The sequence below is a fragment of the Epargyreus clarus genome, unplaced genomic scaffold (genome assembly GCF_041222505.1).
Source record: "Epargyreus clarus isolate Ecla_fem2 unplaced genomic scaffold, WU_Ecla_fem_2.2 ptg000003l, whole genome shotgun sequence".
Classification (NCBI taxonomy): Eukaryota; Metazoa; Arthropoda; class Insecta; order Lepidoptera; family Hesperiidae; genus Epargyreus; species Epargyreus clarus.
This window is the reverse complement of record NW_027332211.1, coordinates 3,659,636-3,676,646: the sequence shown is the minus strand read 5'-3', so window position 1 is coordinate 3,676,646 and position 17,011 is coordinate 3,659,636. Positions and strand designations below refer to the sequence as shown.

The 17,011-nt window shown below is 33.6% G+C and overlaps 1 protein-coding gene across 1 annotated transcript in view; it reads right to left on the bottom strand.

Annotated features, from left to right (window-relative positions):
* Positions 1 to 253: 253 nt before the first annotated feature.
* egr (TNF superfamily member 12 eiger) overlaps positions 254 to 17,011 on the bottom strand; it is a 57,004-nt gene continuing 40,246 nt past the window's right edge. The window contains exons 2-8 of the mRNA XM_073083900.1: positions 12,301 to 12,495; positions 10,932 to 11,076; positions 10,147 to 10,270; positions 5,412 to 5,502; positions 3,273 to 3,357; positions 1,543 to 1,694; positions 254 to 1,080 (exon numbers count right to left, since the gene is read on the bottom strand). Of these exons, the coding sequence (XP_072940001.1) occupies positions 793 to 1,080; positions 1,543 to 1,694; positions 3,273 to 3,357; positions 5,412 to 5,502; positions 10,147 to 10,270; positions 10,932 to 11,076; positions 12,301 to 12,495 (1,080 nt within the window). The 3' untranslated portion in view covers positions 254 to 792. The remainder of the gene's footprint in view (positions 1,081 to 1,542; positions 1,695 to 3,272; positions 3,358 to 5,411; positions 5,503 to 10,146; positions 10,271 to 10,931; positions 11,077 to 12,300; positions 12,496 to 17,011) is intronic.

Genomic DNA, 17,011 nt, shown 5'->3' with positions numbered 1-17,011 from the left:
ATGGGACAGTAACTTTAATATTCGAAAGGCTCATACGGGATCAAAAAATATATGTAGTAGTTCAATGTCGTAGTGACATCCAGACCGTAGCTAAGTATTAAAAGCAAAGTCAGTCTTGTAGAAACTTTAAGCAGATTTCATGTTTATGTACGCCAAAATAGAAGCACGCTCTAAACGTGATGAAAATTCAGTCATGTGCACAACGTGTGAGCTAAGTTTGTTCATTGTGAAATATTTTAAAGTAAAACAGCGATTTTGTTCGAAATTATTTAATAGTGTACACCTAACACCACTGTTTTTAAAAATGGATGCAGTACTGCATGCAACTGTACTTACTATTAACGATTAACGTACAAATAAATTATATTACGATTAAATATAACATTAGTACTTACAGTATCAATGGCATGATAGATCTTTCGATTATTTTGTTATATTGCTTTGTTGTGTTACTTTACTTATATTAAAAGTATGAAGTGTAATTAAAATATTACGTATTTAATTTCCGTATATAACATAATAAGTACTTATAATAAAACAAAATTAATCAAAGACATAATCTTAACAATAAAATTTGTAACTTTGAATGATGAAACGCTATATGCTAGCGTAATTAATTCTTACTTAATTAATATTATTAATGGCACTTTTTGACTATGTATAATATAACAAATATCACTAAAATTTTTGTAAGCTGGATGTCAGCTAGGCAAGACAGATGAAAGGTAATTTTTGGATCGGCAAACAATATTAAAAACACTTAAAATATTTGGACGATGAAAATGAAAAAAATTAGAATTCATCATCAGGTAAGTCGGCATCGGCCAGTTTAACGAGACCTATGAAGCTCTTCTCTGGCTGCATGAGGGAGTGTCTGTCTCCGCCGGTGTTCCTCACAGCCAGTCTGTCGCCAGCTTTCAGGAAGAGAGCTGCGGCAGAGAAGCAGGAGTTCGGTTTGTCGAGGGGTTCGGAAGAATGCGAAGACTGAGCGCACTGCAGCAACGTCTCGCGACCCTCGATCTCAGCATTAGTTCGATGCAACACCCACGAGATTATATCGTGGCTGTCCAAGTAGTATATCTGCGGACAAACAACATGTAAAGATATGGTCTGTATTGTTTGTAATTCTGCTTTATTTTGAGAAAAGAGAACAATGAGACCTTTACTATAACAATTGTTTAAAAGAAATTCTGAATATTTTTGAACGTTTAATCTTTGTACGGAAATTTTCATCTATTTCACCTTAGAAGTTACTGTGCTGTAGCATTGCACCAGAGCATTCGCTGTTAAAAGGACGAACAGGGTTGCTTTAGTTTTTTTTTTTTTGAAAACTACTTTGATAGAGTCTTCTCAGCAATAATTAAAGAAAATCTGTTAAACCATTTGACGGTAAGCTCTTTTGTAGTTGGAGTTGTAGTTGCTTTGTTTATATTTGTTGATGTGCATCAATAATAATTGTACATGACTGTCATGTACGGTTCATACATAATTAAGATCTGTACATAGATATACATCGCATGGATGTGACAGTGTGGTTCGTACCTGCACATAGACGAGGTAGACGCCAGAGTGGTGTACATGCACGTGTCCGTTGCGTGTGAGCGTGGGGCGCGGGTGCGGGGACGCGGCGGTCCACGGCGCCGGCGACCAAACGTCGTGGTGCGCGCCGTGAGCCACGCGGACCAGACCGTTACCTGCACGAAATTATAAGCTTTATACCACACCTCATCATCAACCCATTACTGTCCAGCTGCTAGGCACGGGTATCCCCTCAGAATGAGAAGGATTAGGCCATAGTCCACCGCGCTGGCCAAGTGCGTATTGGTAGACTTCACATACCTTTGAGATTTTTTTTTATAAATCTCAGTATACAGTATACAGGTTTCGTCACGATGTTTTCCTTCACCGTTTAAGCAAGTGATAATTAATTTCTAATACGCACATAAATTTGAAAATCAGAGGTGCGTGCCTGGGATATGAACCTCGGACCCCTCGATCGAAAAGCCGCGTTTCTTAACCACTAGGCTATCACTGCTGCACACCTAGATGCAGCAAATGCTTTAATCAGCCATTTTGAACAATAGACGTAAAACGATTAAAAGTATGAAGTGATTCATACGTATCAAAATATAGTTGTGTGGTTGTGGTTCGGCTCCGGCAGTAAGAGCACAGTTATTTGTCTTATAAGAAATGTGTGCAGGTATAAGACAAAAATACATAAATTTATGTGGTGTTCTATCCATTTGTTGGTAGCAATACATCTGCTGTTTCAGGTAAGACTTCAATTCTATGTAGAGTTGCATATGTCAGATCTCTTTGGATCAATTAGCTTGATTCTTAAATCAATTTCAAATAAAGCTAATAATAACTGCTTTTGGTTTTGATTCTCTCATTTTCTTCTTACGTTCAAGCACTACTACGCGTACACTTGGGTGTTCACGTGAGCGAAATCGTCAATATGTGAAGCACGTGGAGTCTTACTATATCAGAAACCACATAAACTTAACCAATTAACTCAAGCAAACTCGAGACAAGGCATACGGAACTGACATTTGCCTCGGGCTAACACACGAAGCACGTTGAACACCATTGAGTGTTAAGTTCTAAATATAGTCTCACTAACAAGTACAAAGCATATATTTAGAAATAAACTTAGACCAAGCAAACAAAATTGTTTACTGAACCTTGTGTAGCTTAAAATTATAAAGTTGTTGGTTCATTAATAAATATAAATTATATATAAATATTTGTGGTCCTTCAAAACTTTTCCCAGAATATGTAGGCGTAAGCCGTATCGGAAAGCAAAAGCTATGTTGATACTTCGCTATGAGATTTTTTGTGAATTTGCAATTGGTACGTAAGATCCCGCTTCGGCGAATTTTATTGGAAAGCTTTTATATAAAGTCACAAATTAAATCTCGGCTTCGAATCAAAAGATTCCTTTGTGTTATTTTATTTCGATAATATTACAAACTCGTCATTACTTAGCCCAAGGGCTTACAAACAAGGGCGGGATTTGAATATTTTATTCCAATTTTCGTTACCTAGGTACATAAAAAGTATCGTACATATTATGCGAAATAGTAACAGAGTTAACAGACGTATTTTTTGGCGATGTCTTAGCATTCTCCCTGTGTGGTGACTAGGAGTTTAGAAAACTACACAGTATAAATCATTATTTCTTAGCTGCACCTAGCTTGAGGCCAGTTTCTTATAAAGTTCGCCCGCTCGTTGATGAGGGTAAGAACTAAGAAGGGCTAAACATGAGCTACCTTTGTAGTGTTCGTGAATCCCTGTGCTAAGTTGCGAGGTGTTTCCGTGGAAGTGGGCGGCAATGAAGGGACGTCGCACACCATCCTGGAATAAGAACATTTTATAACAAAATTTCATAAACAATACATATTTTGTGTATATAAACAAATATAAAAAAAAAAACATATTTCGTGTGCTCATAAATATTGTTTGCTTTTTATTAATCTACTGTCCATATTGTCTTAGCCTAAATATATATTTACATGGGATCTTAATTGGATTGTCTATAGGGAGCTTTCTTTGTAGAATGTAGACTTAATTTAATATCTAGTAAATATTTTATTCAGACGATTCAGTATTCTATTACTTTATTTAGTATCTTTTTATGTTTAACTTCTTTGAACTTTTTGTAAATATTGGTAGGTATAATAATAAAAATATAACAGATTGAGGATATTCAAGTAATTCTGAATTTCTGCCTAATAACATTATAGATGTCCATGAGCGGCAGTGATCACTTACCATGAGACGGACTGCATGCTCGTCTGCTATATTGATAGATAAGTATAGATATCTCACCGCCTTGTAATTGAAGGAAGACATTAAATGGCTTAAACGTCTGACAATTTTGTCAGCCATTTAATGGCTGTCATGGTGTAATTTACGCGGAACAATGCCGACATGCTCTGTTAAGTGATGCAAAAACCACGAAATCGAAGAAAAACTGCGGAGAAATATCGTTTCATTCGTAAATGATCTAAAAACGACATTTTTTATATTTTTCAAACACGAAAATACATGACAGTTTCAATTGTCAAAACTGCTTACATTTTCTTGTTAGGAGTGAGTAATCTACTAAGGCTATATTATAAAAAAGCACATTTTTTATGTTATACTACGTAATCCTAATAAAAATAGATGCACCATTAAAGTTTCCGTAAGTCCTCTCAATTAAAACCATTCGTTTGTCAGCTGGGTGAATAGTTAATTCAAATCCTGAGGGCTTTATGTTGGAAATTCGAGACGTAGCTTGCTTTTAAGTTAATTGAAGTTTATCTTAATAGTTAATCAGAATCTAGGTAAATGGAAACTGTTATTAGAACGTAGGTTGTGTTATTCAATATTCCGGTACCTGGTAAAAGCTGTTAGCTTTTAATGAACAGGGACGTACGGATAATTAATATAATTATGAATGTCGCCGGATACGCAGCAGGAAATAAATCAGGGATGTTATTTACTGTTTAACGATCGTTTCCTCCCAATGTTTGTTTGACATAAAATATATATTTTTTTTATTTTTTTTTTTACTTTATCAATGATATTATTTACAATCAAGTCTTTATTAGTTACATTTAATTATTTACAATATTAACGTAATAAAAAAAAGTACAAAATAATATATGAAACAATGGATGAAGCTTATTATATTTAACTATTTTATTATAAGTATTTTTATAGCCTGTTTCATATATTATTTTGTACTTTTTTTTTTATTACGTTAAAACATTTTAATAAAAGTTATTTATTTTGATCTCAAGAGAAAGGATAATGCGGTTATCTCATTAGAAATATTATGTTTTGTTTTGCTAGTATTCAATGTAATAAAAACCCTCAAGTAATAAAAGTACTGCTCCAGTCCCTCAGGTTCATCAATGATGTATTCTTGTCTTCAGTTGTAACACTGTAAGTTTGTGAACTTTGTATTTCTTTCTACCTTACCTGGAATCAACTTTATATCGCTGTTACCTATAAAGCAAGAAGGAGGGAGGGAGGTACCACCGCAACGTCATGTTATTTCAATTGTACTAAGAAAATGAGACCCTAGCGCATAATATAACCTGTATAAGTTTTATTTAGCGCTCTAGATCTTAGACATTACCAACGAGATGAGACCGTATTTAACCTAAATTTATAGTATTATTATAGGACGAAATTGAGTTCACGAGACGAAGATTACTTTTAATAGCCTGTCGGTAAAACCAATAAAACCTGGGAAATCTTTAAGTTACCAGTTTCCATAAATTAAATTTTAAATACTAAACTCTGTCAGGGGTTCTTAGTTAAAATGCCTACATTTTAGTATTATATTTAGATATCTACATTAAAATCAAATTTTGTTCACGAATTTAATTTTAACAAAATCATCATCAATTTCTCACCTCATCGTTGCTATTTCTAGCCATCCTGGATATCGTGTGTAGAGCCGCCTTGTCGGAAGCAGAGCTCGGCACAAACTTCTTGGTTTTGCGCCTGAAAATAAAATCAAGGTTAAATCGGAGTAAAAATAACAAATTGTTACCTTATAGAAACTATTATTAAATTCAAAATTAATTTCGGGCTTATACCTACATATATAGGAATATGCGTAATAAGTAATAAATTATAATAATAATTAATAGTAATTAATAATAATATATAAAGTGCACAATTCATAGGGCAAAAATATTATTGGAAAATCGTATCAAAGATTTTTTTTTCGAGAAACTACAAGGGATAATAATAGTTGTCAGTTCCGAAGCCGGAAAATATTGTTTTTCATACAATACATTCTTATTTCGTAATATTATTTATTACTTGCATTCAAAATAAAATTGTTTTCCATAATGTGACAGTTTATTAAAAAAAAAACTCAACTTTGCTAATATTTTCACACAAAAAACGGAATATCATTTATTCGCTTAATACAAAATGAAGATGTTTGTGGATTTCACTTATTTATTGCGTGTACATTACCTACAGACAGAAAGAAAAACTGAATAAAAATATTACCTAGCTCTAAAATTAATCATTAAGGCTTAATTTAAGCTATTCATGGGTTATATAATATATTCCAGTCACAGTGACTGCGCCATGGAGCCACACAAAGGCAATCTAATTAGCCTATTAGTTTCGGATAGGGTTGAATGCTGCTACAATTTAGACCACGATTTGTATTCATAATGTATTTAGAACCTGAATTCACATTGTATTAATACATTGTATGAACATTGAACGTGCCTTATGAAAATGGCTATTTTTGGGGTATCTGCCGGAAATTGGTTTACGATATTGTTTGTATAGATAATTCAAGTAAAAGGTAAATAAATTAAAAGCTTCCTGTAAAGTACCTATATTACATTACAACTATATTGTTATATTTTTGTTGTTGTTTGTTGTTATATCGTTATCATCATTAAGCCTTTGGTGTCCACTACTGAGCACCGGTCTTCTAATAAAGGGTTTAGGGCATAGTCCACTGCGCAGGTCAAGTGTGGCTTGATACACTTTAAATTGCCTTGAGAACTTTTTTTAAGAACGCTCGGAGTGTAGGATTCCTCACGATACTTTCCATCATCGTTCAAGCAAATGATAATTAACTTGAAATCTGCATATATCTGCACAAATTTGACAAAAAAACAGGCGTGCCTGGAATTCGAACCTCGGACCCTAGGCTATACTGCTATAACTGCTTCCACGTATTATAAAACGGATAAAGGAATTGTAGTTATAGGCGTACCACATTGACACATTCCAACACCCTTACCGAGACAATGCAAAGTGGTTTGGCTCCATGTTCCGTAGATATCGTTTATATTATCATATTATTCCCGGCTCCACGACTACAGGCGAAGAATTACATAACCTTTGATAAAATATCCTATTCGAATAAGTCCTATAGAATAGTCCTATAACATTTTCTTTATCTTCAATATTAGATATATTTCGTAGGTAAGTTTCTGTAACAATTTTATTAGTGTGTTGAGTTATTTATTGGTAAGTTCACATTGACTAGAGAAATTTTATTTTACTTCTTTACAAGATTATTAAAAAACGTACATAGAATACATTTTAAATAAAATTGTGACATTGAATTGCAGTAAGCACTGCGTTGAATGAATTAAGTAGATGGTTGGATGGAGAATGAATAAAAATGAATTAGGAAAATTCGTATGATTCAAGGAGAGGCACGTACGGAAGGATTGTCATTGCGGTCCTCACGAGCTTTATACAGACACAGATATTCATCGACCGTGTCTGCTTTAGAAAGTGTCGGTGTCAGATTGGATGTGAGACAATAATATAGTGCTGCTATTGTAGAGATGACTGAGACAAAGCATGTACTCGAAGATTGTCCTGCATGTGAGCCCGAGCGGCGCAATTAGGCAATAAAGACATACCAGCTACGCTAGCGTACAAAACGTCTTTTTTTAAACGTCTTTTAAAATCCCACCCCGTTGTGAGTGCCCTTACATAAAAAAATGTATCAATTCCGCGATACTATTAGTCTATAATCGGATTTAGTCAACAGAATCATTAGAAGATCTAGAGAGGCATATGGAGATGTGCACTAAGTGTCGAGAAGATTTTAGTCTATAATCGGATTTAGTCAACAGAATCATTAGAAGATCTAGAGAGGCATATGGAGATGTGCACTAAGTGTCGAGAAGATTTTAGTGAATACCATAGATTAGTAAAGATTACTCACTCCTAACAAGAAAATGTACCCAGTTTTGACAATTGAAATAGTCGCGTAAAAAAGTTTAGCCACGTCTCCGTGCTAAAATGTCCCTGAAATATTTGAAATAATTATTTATTTATTACGTAAATTACGTTAGAAATTCTATATTATTAGTTATTTATTCGTAAATTTTCTCTAAAAATGTTTTTAATGTCAAGAATTAAAAAAAATAACTTACTAAAATAAGCTGTTTGTGGCTTCATTCAATTTCAAGGCGGTGAAGTATCTTTACTAATCTATGGTGAATACTCAGAACATTTCCCGCCGTAAACAAAAAGTTATTGTAAATAAACTATTGAACATCTTCCAGTAAACGTTATCATTTTTCGGTGGGTCAGTCACCTGATAGAAAGTAATAATAGTCGTTTATGAATATTTGCGATACTAAAGGGTCATGCGCGTCGCGTTAAAATAGTTTTTGAAGAGCCTTTTCGCCTATTTTGAAGAGTCAAAGACGTAACCAAGCTCCAAGAATAATTTAGAGAGAAACTCGTTCAACAGTTCCACATTATTTGTCGATAAAACTTGGACACTCGAATACGAGAACAATATCTAGTTTTATTACAGATTTAAATTGAATTCAAAGGAGCTTAGACACGACCCTTGTAAACATAGTGGGTCTGAAATGCCAAAAGTTTTAATGATACTCCTCCTTTTATTACGAACGATGTTTGAGAAGGCCAGGAACTCCAAACAAGAACTTTATTGATTTCTGAGAATAGAAGCTTAGTTTCATAAAGAGAAGAAACTTTCATTACAGCGGATTCCAGTCTTACTTTTTGTAATAAAAATAAAATTTGATATCAAGACTTATTTTATTAAAATTTCTATACAATAAATTAGTCGGTAAAGTCTTCTAAGTACAAAATAATAGGAAATGTTCGTTTAATGAAACAAATTATATAAGTTTAAAAACCCAGAGTACCTACTTTAAATAATAAACCGAAAAGGGAAAAAGAAGTACGTACTACGAATAATTAACTTTCTGAGTATGTAATTTAGAATTTACATACCTGCTTATTCTTTTGCGAAATATATTATTAGAAGAAATTATATTATGTAATAATATAAAAATAGCATCATTATAACTGCACGCGATGATAAACGTAGTTTTAAGAAAATTTTCAGTAATTTTGTTAGTTCCATAGCTAGTTTTCAATAAACCATTTCGATTAGGAGTCTATTTATTTACTTCGTATTTGTTTTAAGTACACGTTTATATGTTTTTTGTCTACACGTATGGGACAAAAAACATATAAACAAGTCGCAACGTTACACCGTAACCCGAAGCCGCTGCGGTCGCGTGCCTGGCACGCAACGTAATCGCTATACACCCGCAGCCCCGCAGGTTACAACACGTTTGAAAGAATTCGACGTCATATAATAAGTTATTTCTGTGCTTAATTTCATTATAAGAACGAGCATTTAATATAATTTACATTTTATAAGGAAATACTCTGGACACGTATAGAGACTCGATTGAAGCCAGGAGTTTGCCACTAGATAAGTATCTAGATATAGGGAGATAAGTGCATAAATATATAATTAGTAAACATTTATCCTCCTATTTTCATATCCTGCGGCTATGTCAACTTGGGGGATGGTTAAGAAATATTTGTGTCTCGGGAGAGTAGGAGGGTCCTTGCTTGGGCAAATTCTTAAGGAGGTAAACACCCTCAGGGATATTAATTTTGTTTCATAATAACATGAAATTAAATAAGACATTACATAATATAATACAATAACCACATACTTGTATTCCACAGGTTTGTGACAATAACATTGTACTGTAAGCCTACCCTACTGTTTAAAATGGGATAGATTTGGTTTTATGTATCTATAGTGTTATTTATTTTTGTAGTTTTTAGAACTAAATTGAAATTCCAAATTCATATAACCTTATGTTATACGATACGATCTTTACGCATTACGTATTTTTGGAAATGACACAATCAAGAAAATGTCAAAATCTTCCTTCCTTCCTTCTTTGATAAATTTTGATGAGAGAATTAAAATAGACTACTTAATCCCGCAGTCCATTATAATTTTTTATCCAGTTTCGAGTTTGTTATCTTTCCTTTTCAGTGAAATGCTAATGAAGTGAAGGATATTGCCAACACTTTTCTTTGTCAAAGGGATTACAGGAAAACTCCTTTTCAAAGGTTATTTAATCTAAATGAAGTACATAATTTTTTTTTATGATTTATAATATTACAAGCGAATTTAGTTACTGAAATGATTTAATCAAAAAAATTAAGACGGAATTCATAATTACTATTAATTATAATTAACTCTCTAAGTTAATTTTCATAGTGTTGTAAATTGTGAGAATTGTTTCAGACAGAATGGAAAAATGTAAGCACATAATGTTACGTGACACTTAACCGAGGACTCACCTCTCCTCCTTCGAAACGGCTCTCGGCGAGAGGAACTCGGTCACGGAGTTCGGAGTGGCGTCGGAGACCACACTGCGTTTGTCACGCGTCGACTCCTCCGTCGGCGAGAACAGGGTTGACTGATCTATAAGGATTTAAAATGATTAGTTAGTTGTAACTTAGAAATTATTGTAAGATTTTTGGTATTACGAGTATTATTTTAATAAAAATCTTTTACCATTTACTGGCTACATTTTTAATGAGCTTTCTACATGAAGCTGTTCTTGTAACATTGTTTAGTAAATTCTTGTCGTAGAGACTTATGGGAAATTTATATATGATCCATTCGATACCTCGGGGATTTGACGTAAAAAGTAACTTGTGTGTAATTAAACAATAAAATATTTTCAATTATTACACAAATTAAATCACAAAGCCTTAGACACTGTACACTGGAACAAGAACTTATTCAAAAGCTCAATTATAGTATTAAATAAATTTCTGAATAATTTTGTATAATGTATATGTCTCAAAATAGACAGGTATTTACGGTAACCAACATACATAGTACCACCCACCTCACCGCAACCACAACGAATCAAACTGAGCGTAGTGTAAATTCCAACAATATTACTTTGGTATGAAATAGTTATTCATGAAATAATATTTTCCACGTGTTCTGACCGTCAACGCATTATTGACCTAATTATAAAATTTACATTTCTTAGCGTAGGATTCTAACCCTGCACCCCCAGCATAAGATGTCAAACTTCAAGCCACTAGTCTGTCACTTAGTCTATGCTTACCAATGTCTTCAATGTCAGGACTGTCGTTTTCCAGCTGTTTGACAGCATTCGCACTGGGCGCCTTGCCCCGCACCTTCTCGAAGGTTCCGATCACTGTTTGTGTGAAGTCTTCAGGCTTCAGCCTCACCATGTTAGTCGTGCCAATCTGTACAAAATTCGTAACCATAAACTACTTTGCAACTGTTAATTATTATCTCAGTATAATCTGTCATCTTTTCGGAAAGTCAATCGAAGTAATTACCGTTCTACGACTATCTCTGATTTACGTACTCTATAAACGACTTAGTTATGAAATATATTTAAAAACTACGAAAGAATATAAGAAAATAGTTATCCAAGAATAATTCAGGTTAATATTTTCAGAATTAGGTTTCGGGATTTAGGTCACCGTAGTGTACCATTTACTCTGGCATTATAACTTATTTATCGTAAGACTTTCCTCTCGCTGTAGTCCAATACTTTTCTCCGATTCAATCTTATCAGGATGGAATATAAACTGATTATCACAGTCGCTCTATAATCTAAGATGTGTTCGGTGTTCCAGGGAGTACAAAATCGATTACAGTTCCGCGCTTCGCCGAAGTACAACGCTTGCCTTTCAAGTTAATTCCACTTGACAAGCTTGAAGGTCTTACGGGCTTATGCATGATATGATAACGTTAAATCGAAAGTAAATTTCGCTTCTCTGTGAAATATCTAAGGAGGAAAGCTTTTATGTTTTATATATTTTTTTAATTTTCTATTGGGTAATTTAAGTAGTTTCTATCAAAGCAGCCTGGCGAACTATGCTTCTGATCTAACTTAATAGAGATTTCATCCCAGCAAATATATATAATTAATATAATAATAATAATATGCATGATATATGTGATTTAGAACCATAAAGTATATTCAGATATAATTGCTTTTTACTGGTATTTGGATCTGTTACAGATCTTCTTAGGCTTTTAGTGACTACCTATCAATAGGCGAGCTGCATGGGCATTTACCGCTTTTTACATAAGATAATTGGCCAAGTGCTAGTCGAACTCGCACCCGGAGGTTTCCGTACCATCAAATAATCCTTTATATTTTTATTTTTAGTGTTATCCTTATCATTATCATTGTGACTTGGTTCAATAGATAAAGCTGAAAACTACTTAAAATATTCCCTTATTATTTTTAATATTTATTTATTTTTAAGATTTTTTTATTCTTAGTATTTAGAGAGATTGCGACAGACCGACAGACAGGAGAAGCTTAGTAATATTTAGGGTTCCACTTGGGTACATAACACTAAACACCTCTTGGGTACATACTCGTAATACTTGGGTACATAAACACATTAAAATCAAAACACGATTGTGCAAACGCTACAACAAAGACTTACCTTTTCTCTGTGTTTATCGTAATCGGGATACCAGTCGCCACTCTCTTCATCATTTTCACCGTCGTAGATATCCTCATCGTCCGACCGGTCGATCTCACCTTCACCTTCTAGCACCGTCAGCCCATGAAGTTTATTCAATGATTCGGTGTTCTCTTTACTCCTTTCTGAATTGTTTTCTACGTCGTCTGCATACATCTGAAACGAATGAAATCCAATTATAACTATTTTTAAAAAACTTTTAATGTGTAGATGTAAGGACATCTACACGTGTATCTCAGTATATGTGAATATTTATCCGGTTCCAAGTACAAGATGAGATGTGACAGGGGAATACGTACGTGTCAAAACCGTAAAAATATTAGGACTAGTTTTAGCCCGAAGCTTTTTGCCCAAAGCCGAAGAAGGTTCGTGTGAATTTTTGTTGGATTAATCGTACCGCAATGTAACAAAGCGTCTTACACAAACAGCAAGTAAAAAATATCATACTAAAAACAGAAGCTTTTTAATATTTTAAGTCATTCTATTTTAGTATTCTTCTCAGAAAAGCCTTTCATTTATTATCCATATCCTTTAGAATGATATCGCTAATGAATACGTTAGAGATTTATAGAAAGCAAATTATTAATGCATGAATACATACATTATCATCCTAACCAAAAGTGTATAAAAAATTTGGCCTAATTGCTTGGGGCTAAATAATTAAATAAATACATAATATATTTATTCCGTTACTATTTTCATTCCACATAAAATCCATGAATACAAAACTATCTTATAAACAAACTAATGTATTTCCCACTTTTACTACAGTAGGTATACTGTTTGGACGTGACACTAACGACATTATATCCGAGGGTAATAGAATTGTACGATATTAAGTTGTAAATAAATTTTAGTTAAGAGGATTATAAATCAGTCGGCTTCATCGCTGTTGAGAGGCTTATTTAAATAAGGGCTTGTAACATTAATAATATTTGATCCCTAATTAAAATTCGTAATCGTATTGTTTGTCAAATGCTATGGAGAAAACCTTCCACCTAATTGAAAAGTATAGTTGTATTTAAAAATGAACTTAAGAAGCACGAAGTGCGTTCCCAAATTCCATCTATACATGCAGTTTCTACTCGTACCTACTGTATACTCTCTGAGTGTATACTACAGTCTACACGACAGGTTTCAGCGTGTTTTCCCTCATATTATAACTTTGTTATCATTGCACTTAAAGGATGCCCTTAAGACAATAAAACTATAAGTGAAAACTTGTCAAAGCACGTAAATAATAAAGTAGAACAGTTCAACAGTTTAGTTATTTTCAACTTTACATTCATTGTTATTTTCGTTTAATTTAGTTAAAGTTTATATTTTAAAATATTTATATTATAGTGGAAATTTTATAATGAATATTTTATTTTTGCAATTAAGTATTTTTATAGTTGAATGTAGTGGTTCGTCATTTAATATATAGACTTAATTTTTACTGAAATATTAAAATTTCGATAGGTATGTTGACTAAATAGTATTTTTCTAATCAGCAGTTCGTGGCCATACATACAGAACATACAAGTACGAACCTAATGTCCTCGTTTATCATGACATGAGTAGCCTTTCGAAGCTTTACTTACGGTAATCAATCTTACACCCTACGTCGATCTAACACCGCTTTTGTATACGACTCATATTTCAATTTCAGCCCTGTAACAGTAGCTCCGCCATTATTTTACTTGTAAGTAACATTATCTTTTCGTTGTTCTATATTCGTATCCCTTTGTTTTTTGTTGCCAGCCTGAACGTTGAATATTCATGCCGCAGTCGTGTAATTCGTATATGGGTTTCGATTTTTGTGAAGATAAAAGGACAAATATTTCTATATTACCTTTACCTTTTTATAGATTGTCGAATTCTATTACTTATGTATATAGAGATATATGTTAGTAATATACCTAAAGGTTTTTTACTAAGTAGAAGTAGCAATGGAGCATGCAGCCCACTTGATGGTAATTGGTGTCTACCGCTCGCGGACATTTATAATCAGCCCCAGATAGGATCGGAGTTGTAACTAAGATCTGCCTCAGATGCGTATCTCTAAGAACTAAGTTGAGACACCTCGTGTAAAAATCTCTTCGCTTTATCGTTATTATTTATACATTTCAAATAGAATAATATATATCGCAATGTATTTTTTGTAGGTAGGTTCCGCGGATAGAGCTTTGTGGAAATTACAATCGATATCTCTCTGCTTCGATGCGAACTAATTATTCTGCGCAGTTGCCCGCCATGACTGGTGCCTAGGTCCCTTCGTCCCGGGTCGGTAGGTTCACAAAGCGCTCACAGCTCTGTAGCACTGTTATATTGGAAATGTTAGGTTGATAAATATTAGATAACTAACGTAGAGCGTTGTTATTTAAAGCAGTGATAGCCTAGTGGTTAAGAAACTCGGCCTCTCGATCGAGGAGTCCGAGGTTAAAATCCCAGGCACACACCTCTGATTTTTCAAAATTATGTGTGTATTAGAAATTAATTATCACTTGCTTAAACGGTGAAGGGAAACATCGTGTAGAAACCTGCATACCTGAGAGATTTATCAAAAAAAAATCTCACAGCTATGTGTAGTCTACCAATACGCACTTGGCCAGCGCGGTGGATTATGGCCTAATCCTTCTCATTACGAAAGGAGACCCGTGCCCAGCAGTGGGACGATAATGGGTTGATGATTAACGTAGAGCGTTTCCGTTAAAGAAAGCAACTAATTGACGAGTTATTTCGTTAAATTTGTAATTTGTAAGCTCTTGGGCTAAACTTTCTATAGAAAGATGTAATGTCTCCTATGATCACCGATTCAAACAGATTTACAGTAGGTGTCATAAACATCTCCAACACACAACAAGCGCCCCAGTAGTGGACATGAAACTTACATTAGTTACAAAATACATTTAAAAAATTACCTTTGTTTATAACCTTTAAGTACAATCGTGCACTAGTATAGGTACTAGTACCAGTAACTAGATAAACAAAATAATGTTCAGAATATTTCTTTATAATAAGTTTCAAGATACATTGTATAAAATAACAAAAAGCTTTGATACGCATTAGTGAAAGGTAAGACGAGTTTTAATTTGATATCCCCCACGCCTTAAACAAGTCTAATTAACTTAACCCTTGAAATAAGAAACGCGAGACGAATGTATATCAAATATCTTTATGAGCATCAAATCTGAATTATTAACGACATCTCCCTCTTACACTACCACAATTCCACTAGTGCGAAAGGGATGAAAATGATTTACGTTGATACGTGGTTGGCACGTTGAAAGTCTCGAGGCATTAAATGCTTTGCTTCGAAAATAAAACATTAATCGTTCCATTTCATCGGAATTTAGAGCGAGGATGGAATATGTGCTTTACGCATTACATTATTAGTTTTATTGTTCATTAAAATAGGTTTAGACCCGTGATTTTGACACTAACATTTAATAAAATATAGTAAAGACTATCTTGTTGCCTTTTCTTTTTATTTGACGGCCAACATAAGATGTTCATGTAGTTTTACTACTACTAAGTGTACTTACATAGTTAACAAAAAAACCAATACTACCACGGAATATAGAACACATAGATGGAGCACATTACGTTTAGGATCAACTTAACAATTATCAAATGTAATTCATTCTAAAACGCTCTGTTCTATTTTTTTCATGGTATTATTTGAATTTACCGACTATCCAAAAATGTTTCTAAAAAAGTTTCACCGCCGATTCATGGACTCTATCTATACTTGTATTTATGTAGTCCGTGACTGCAAGTATCATATTTGAGATTCTTCTCGTCTGCCAAAACCATTACCTGCTAAAGGGATACTTGAACAAAACCAAACGTTACCTCCCTGTTAATAAGGAGTAAATAAGCTTCTCATTTCGCCTCAATATGATTTTCCCAGCAAATAAACAACATATTAAATTCTCGAGTTAATTTGATACGCTTCCAAGGATTCTCGCTTTCAAACTGCGAGTTGTATACCGCCGAGGGTAGAGCAAAATAAATATTATACTTACGTAGAACATTGAATAACTTTGTTACATAAATGATTGCAATATTCCAAGAACAGAAGTAATTAACTATAAGATTTCAATTGTTACTTAAATGTACATAATATTTCTAGGTAGAAATTTAATGATTGGGTCATATTAATTCATAATTTTAGTTTCAAAATACATCAAAATCAATAGAACATGCGTGTCACAGAGAGTTCGACTTTTGGTTTTACAATAGTCTGAGGATGAAAATGTGACATTCCTTGACCAGCGAGGTACGAAACAATGACACCAATATCATTAGAGATATAATATTCAGTACAGTATAAAATTACAAATAACTTTTATGGAAATGGCAAGTGGGAGTGGAAATAATGAATGTATGTCAACAATCAACGTATAAGGGACGAAAAATGGAAAAAATATAGTACGTTTGAAAACAATGGAATATTGTACGACTTCTGAGCAAACTGGGAAGATAAATTAATACAAATGCCGCCATTTTTAGTAGCAACCTTTTCAAACCAAGTTACGAGTACGTACGTTAAGTATATACCTATTAGAAATGTTCTAATACTGAAGAGTTCCGATTTCTCGAAATTCTACGCCAACTCGCTCTAACAATATACTTCTACAAAGTTCCTTTAGAATTTTATTCCATCTTATTTTACCACGAGCAACTA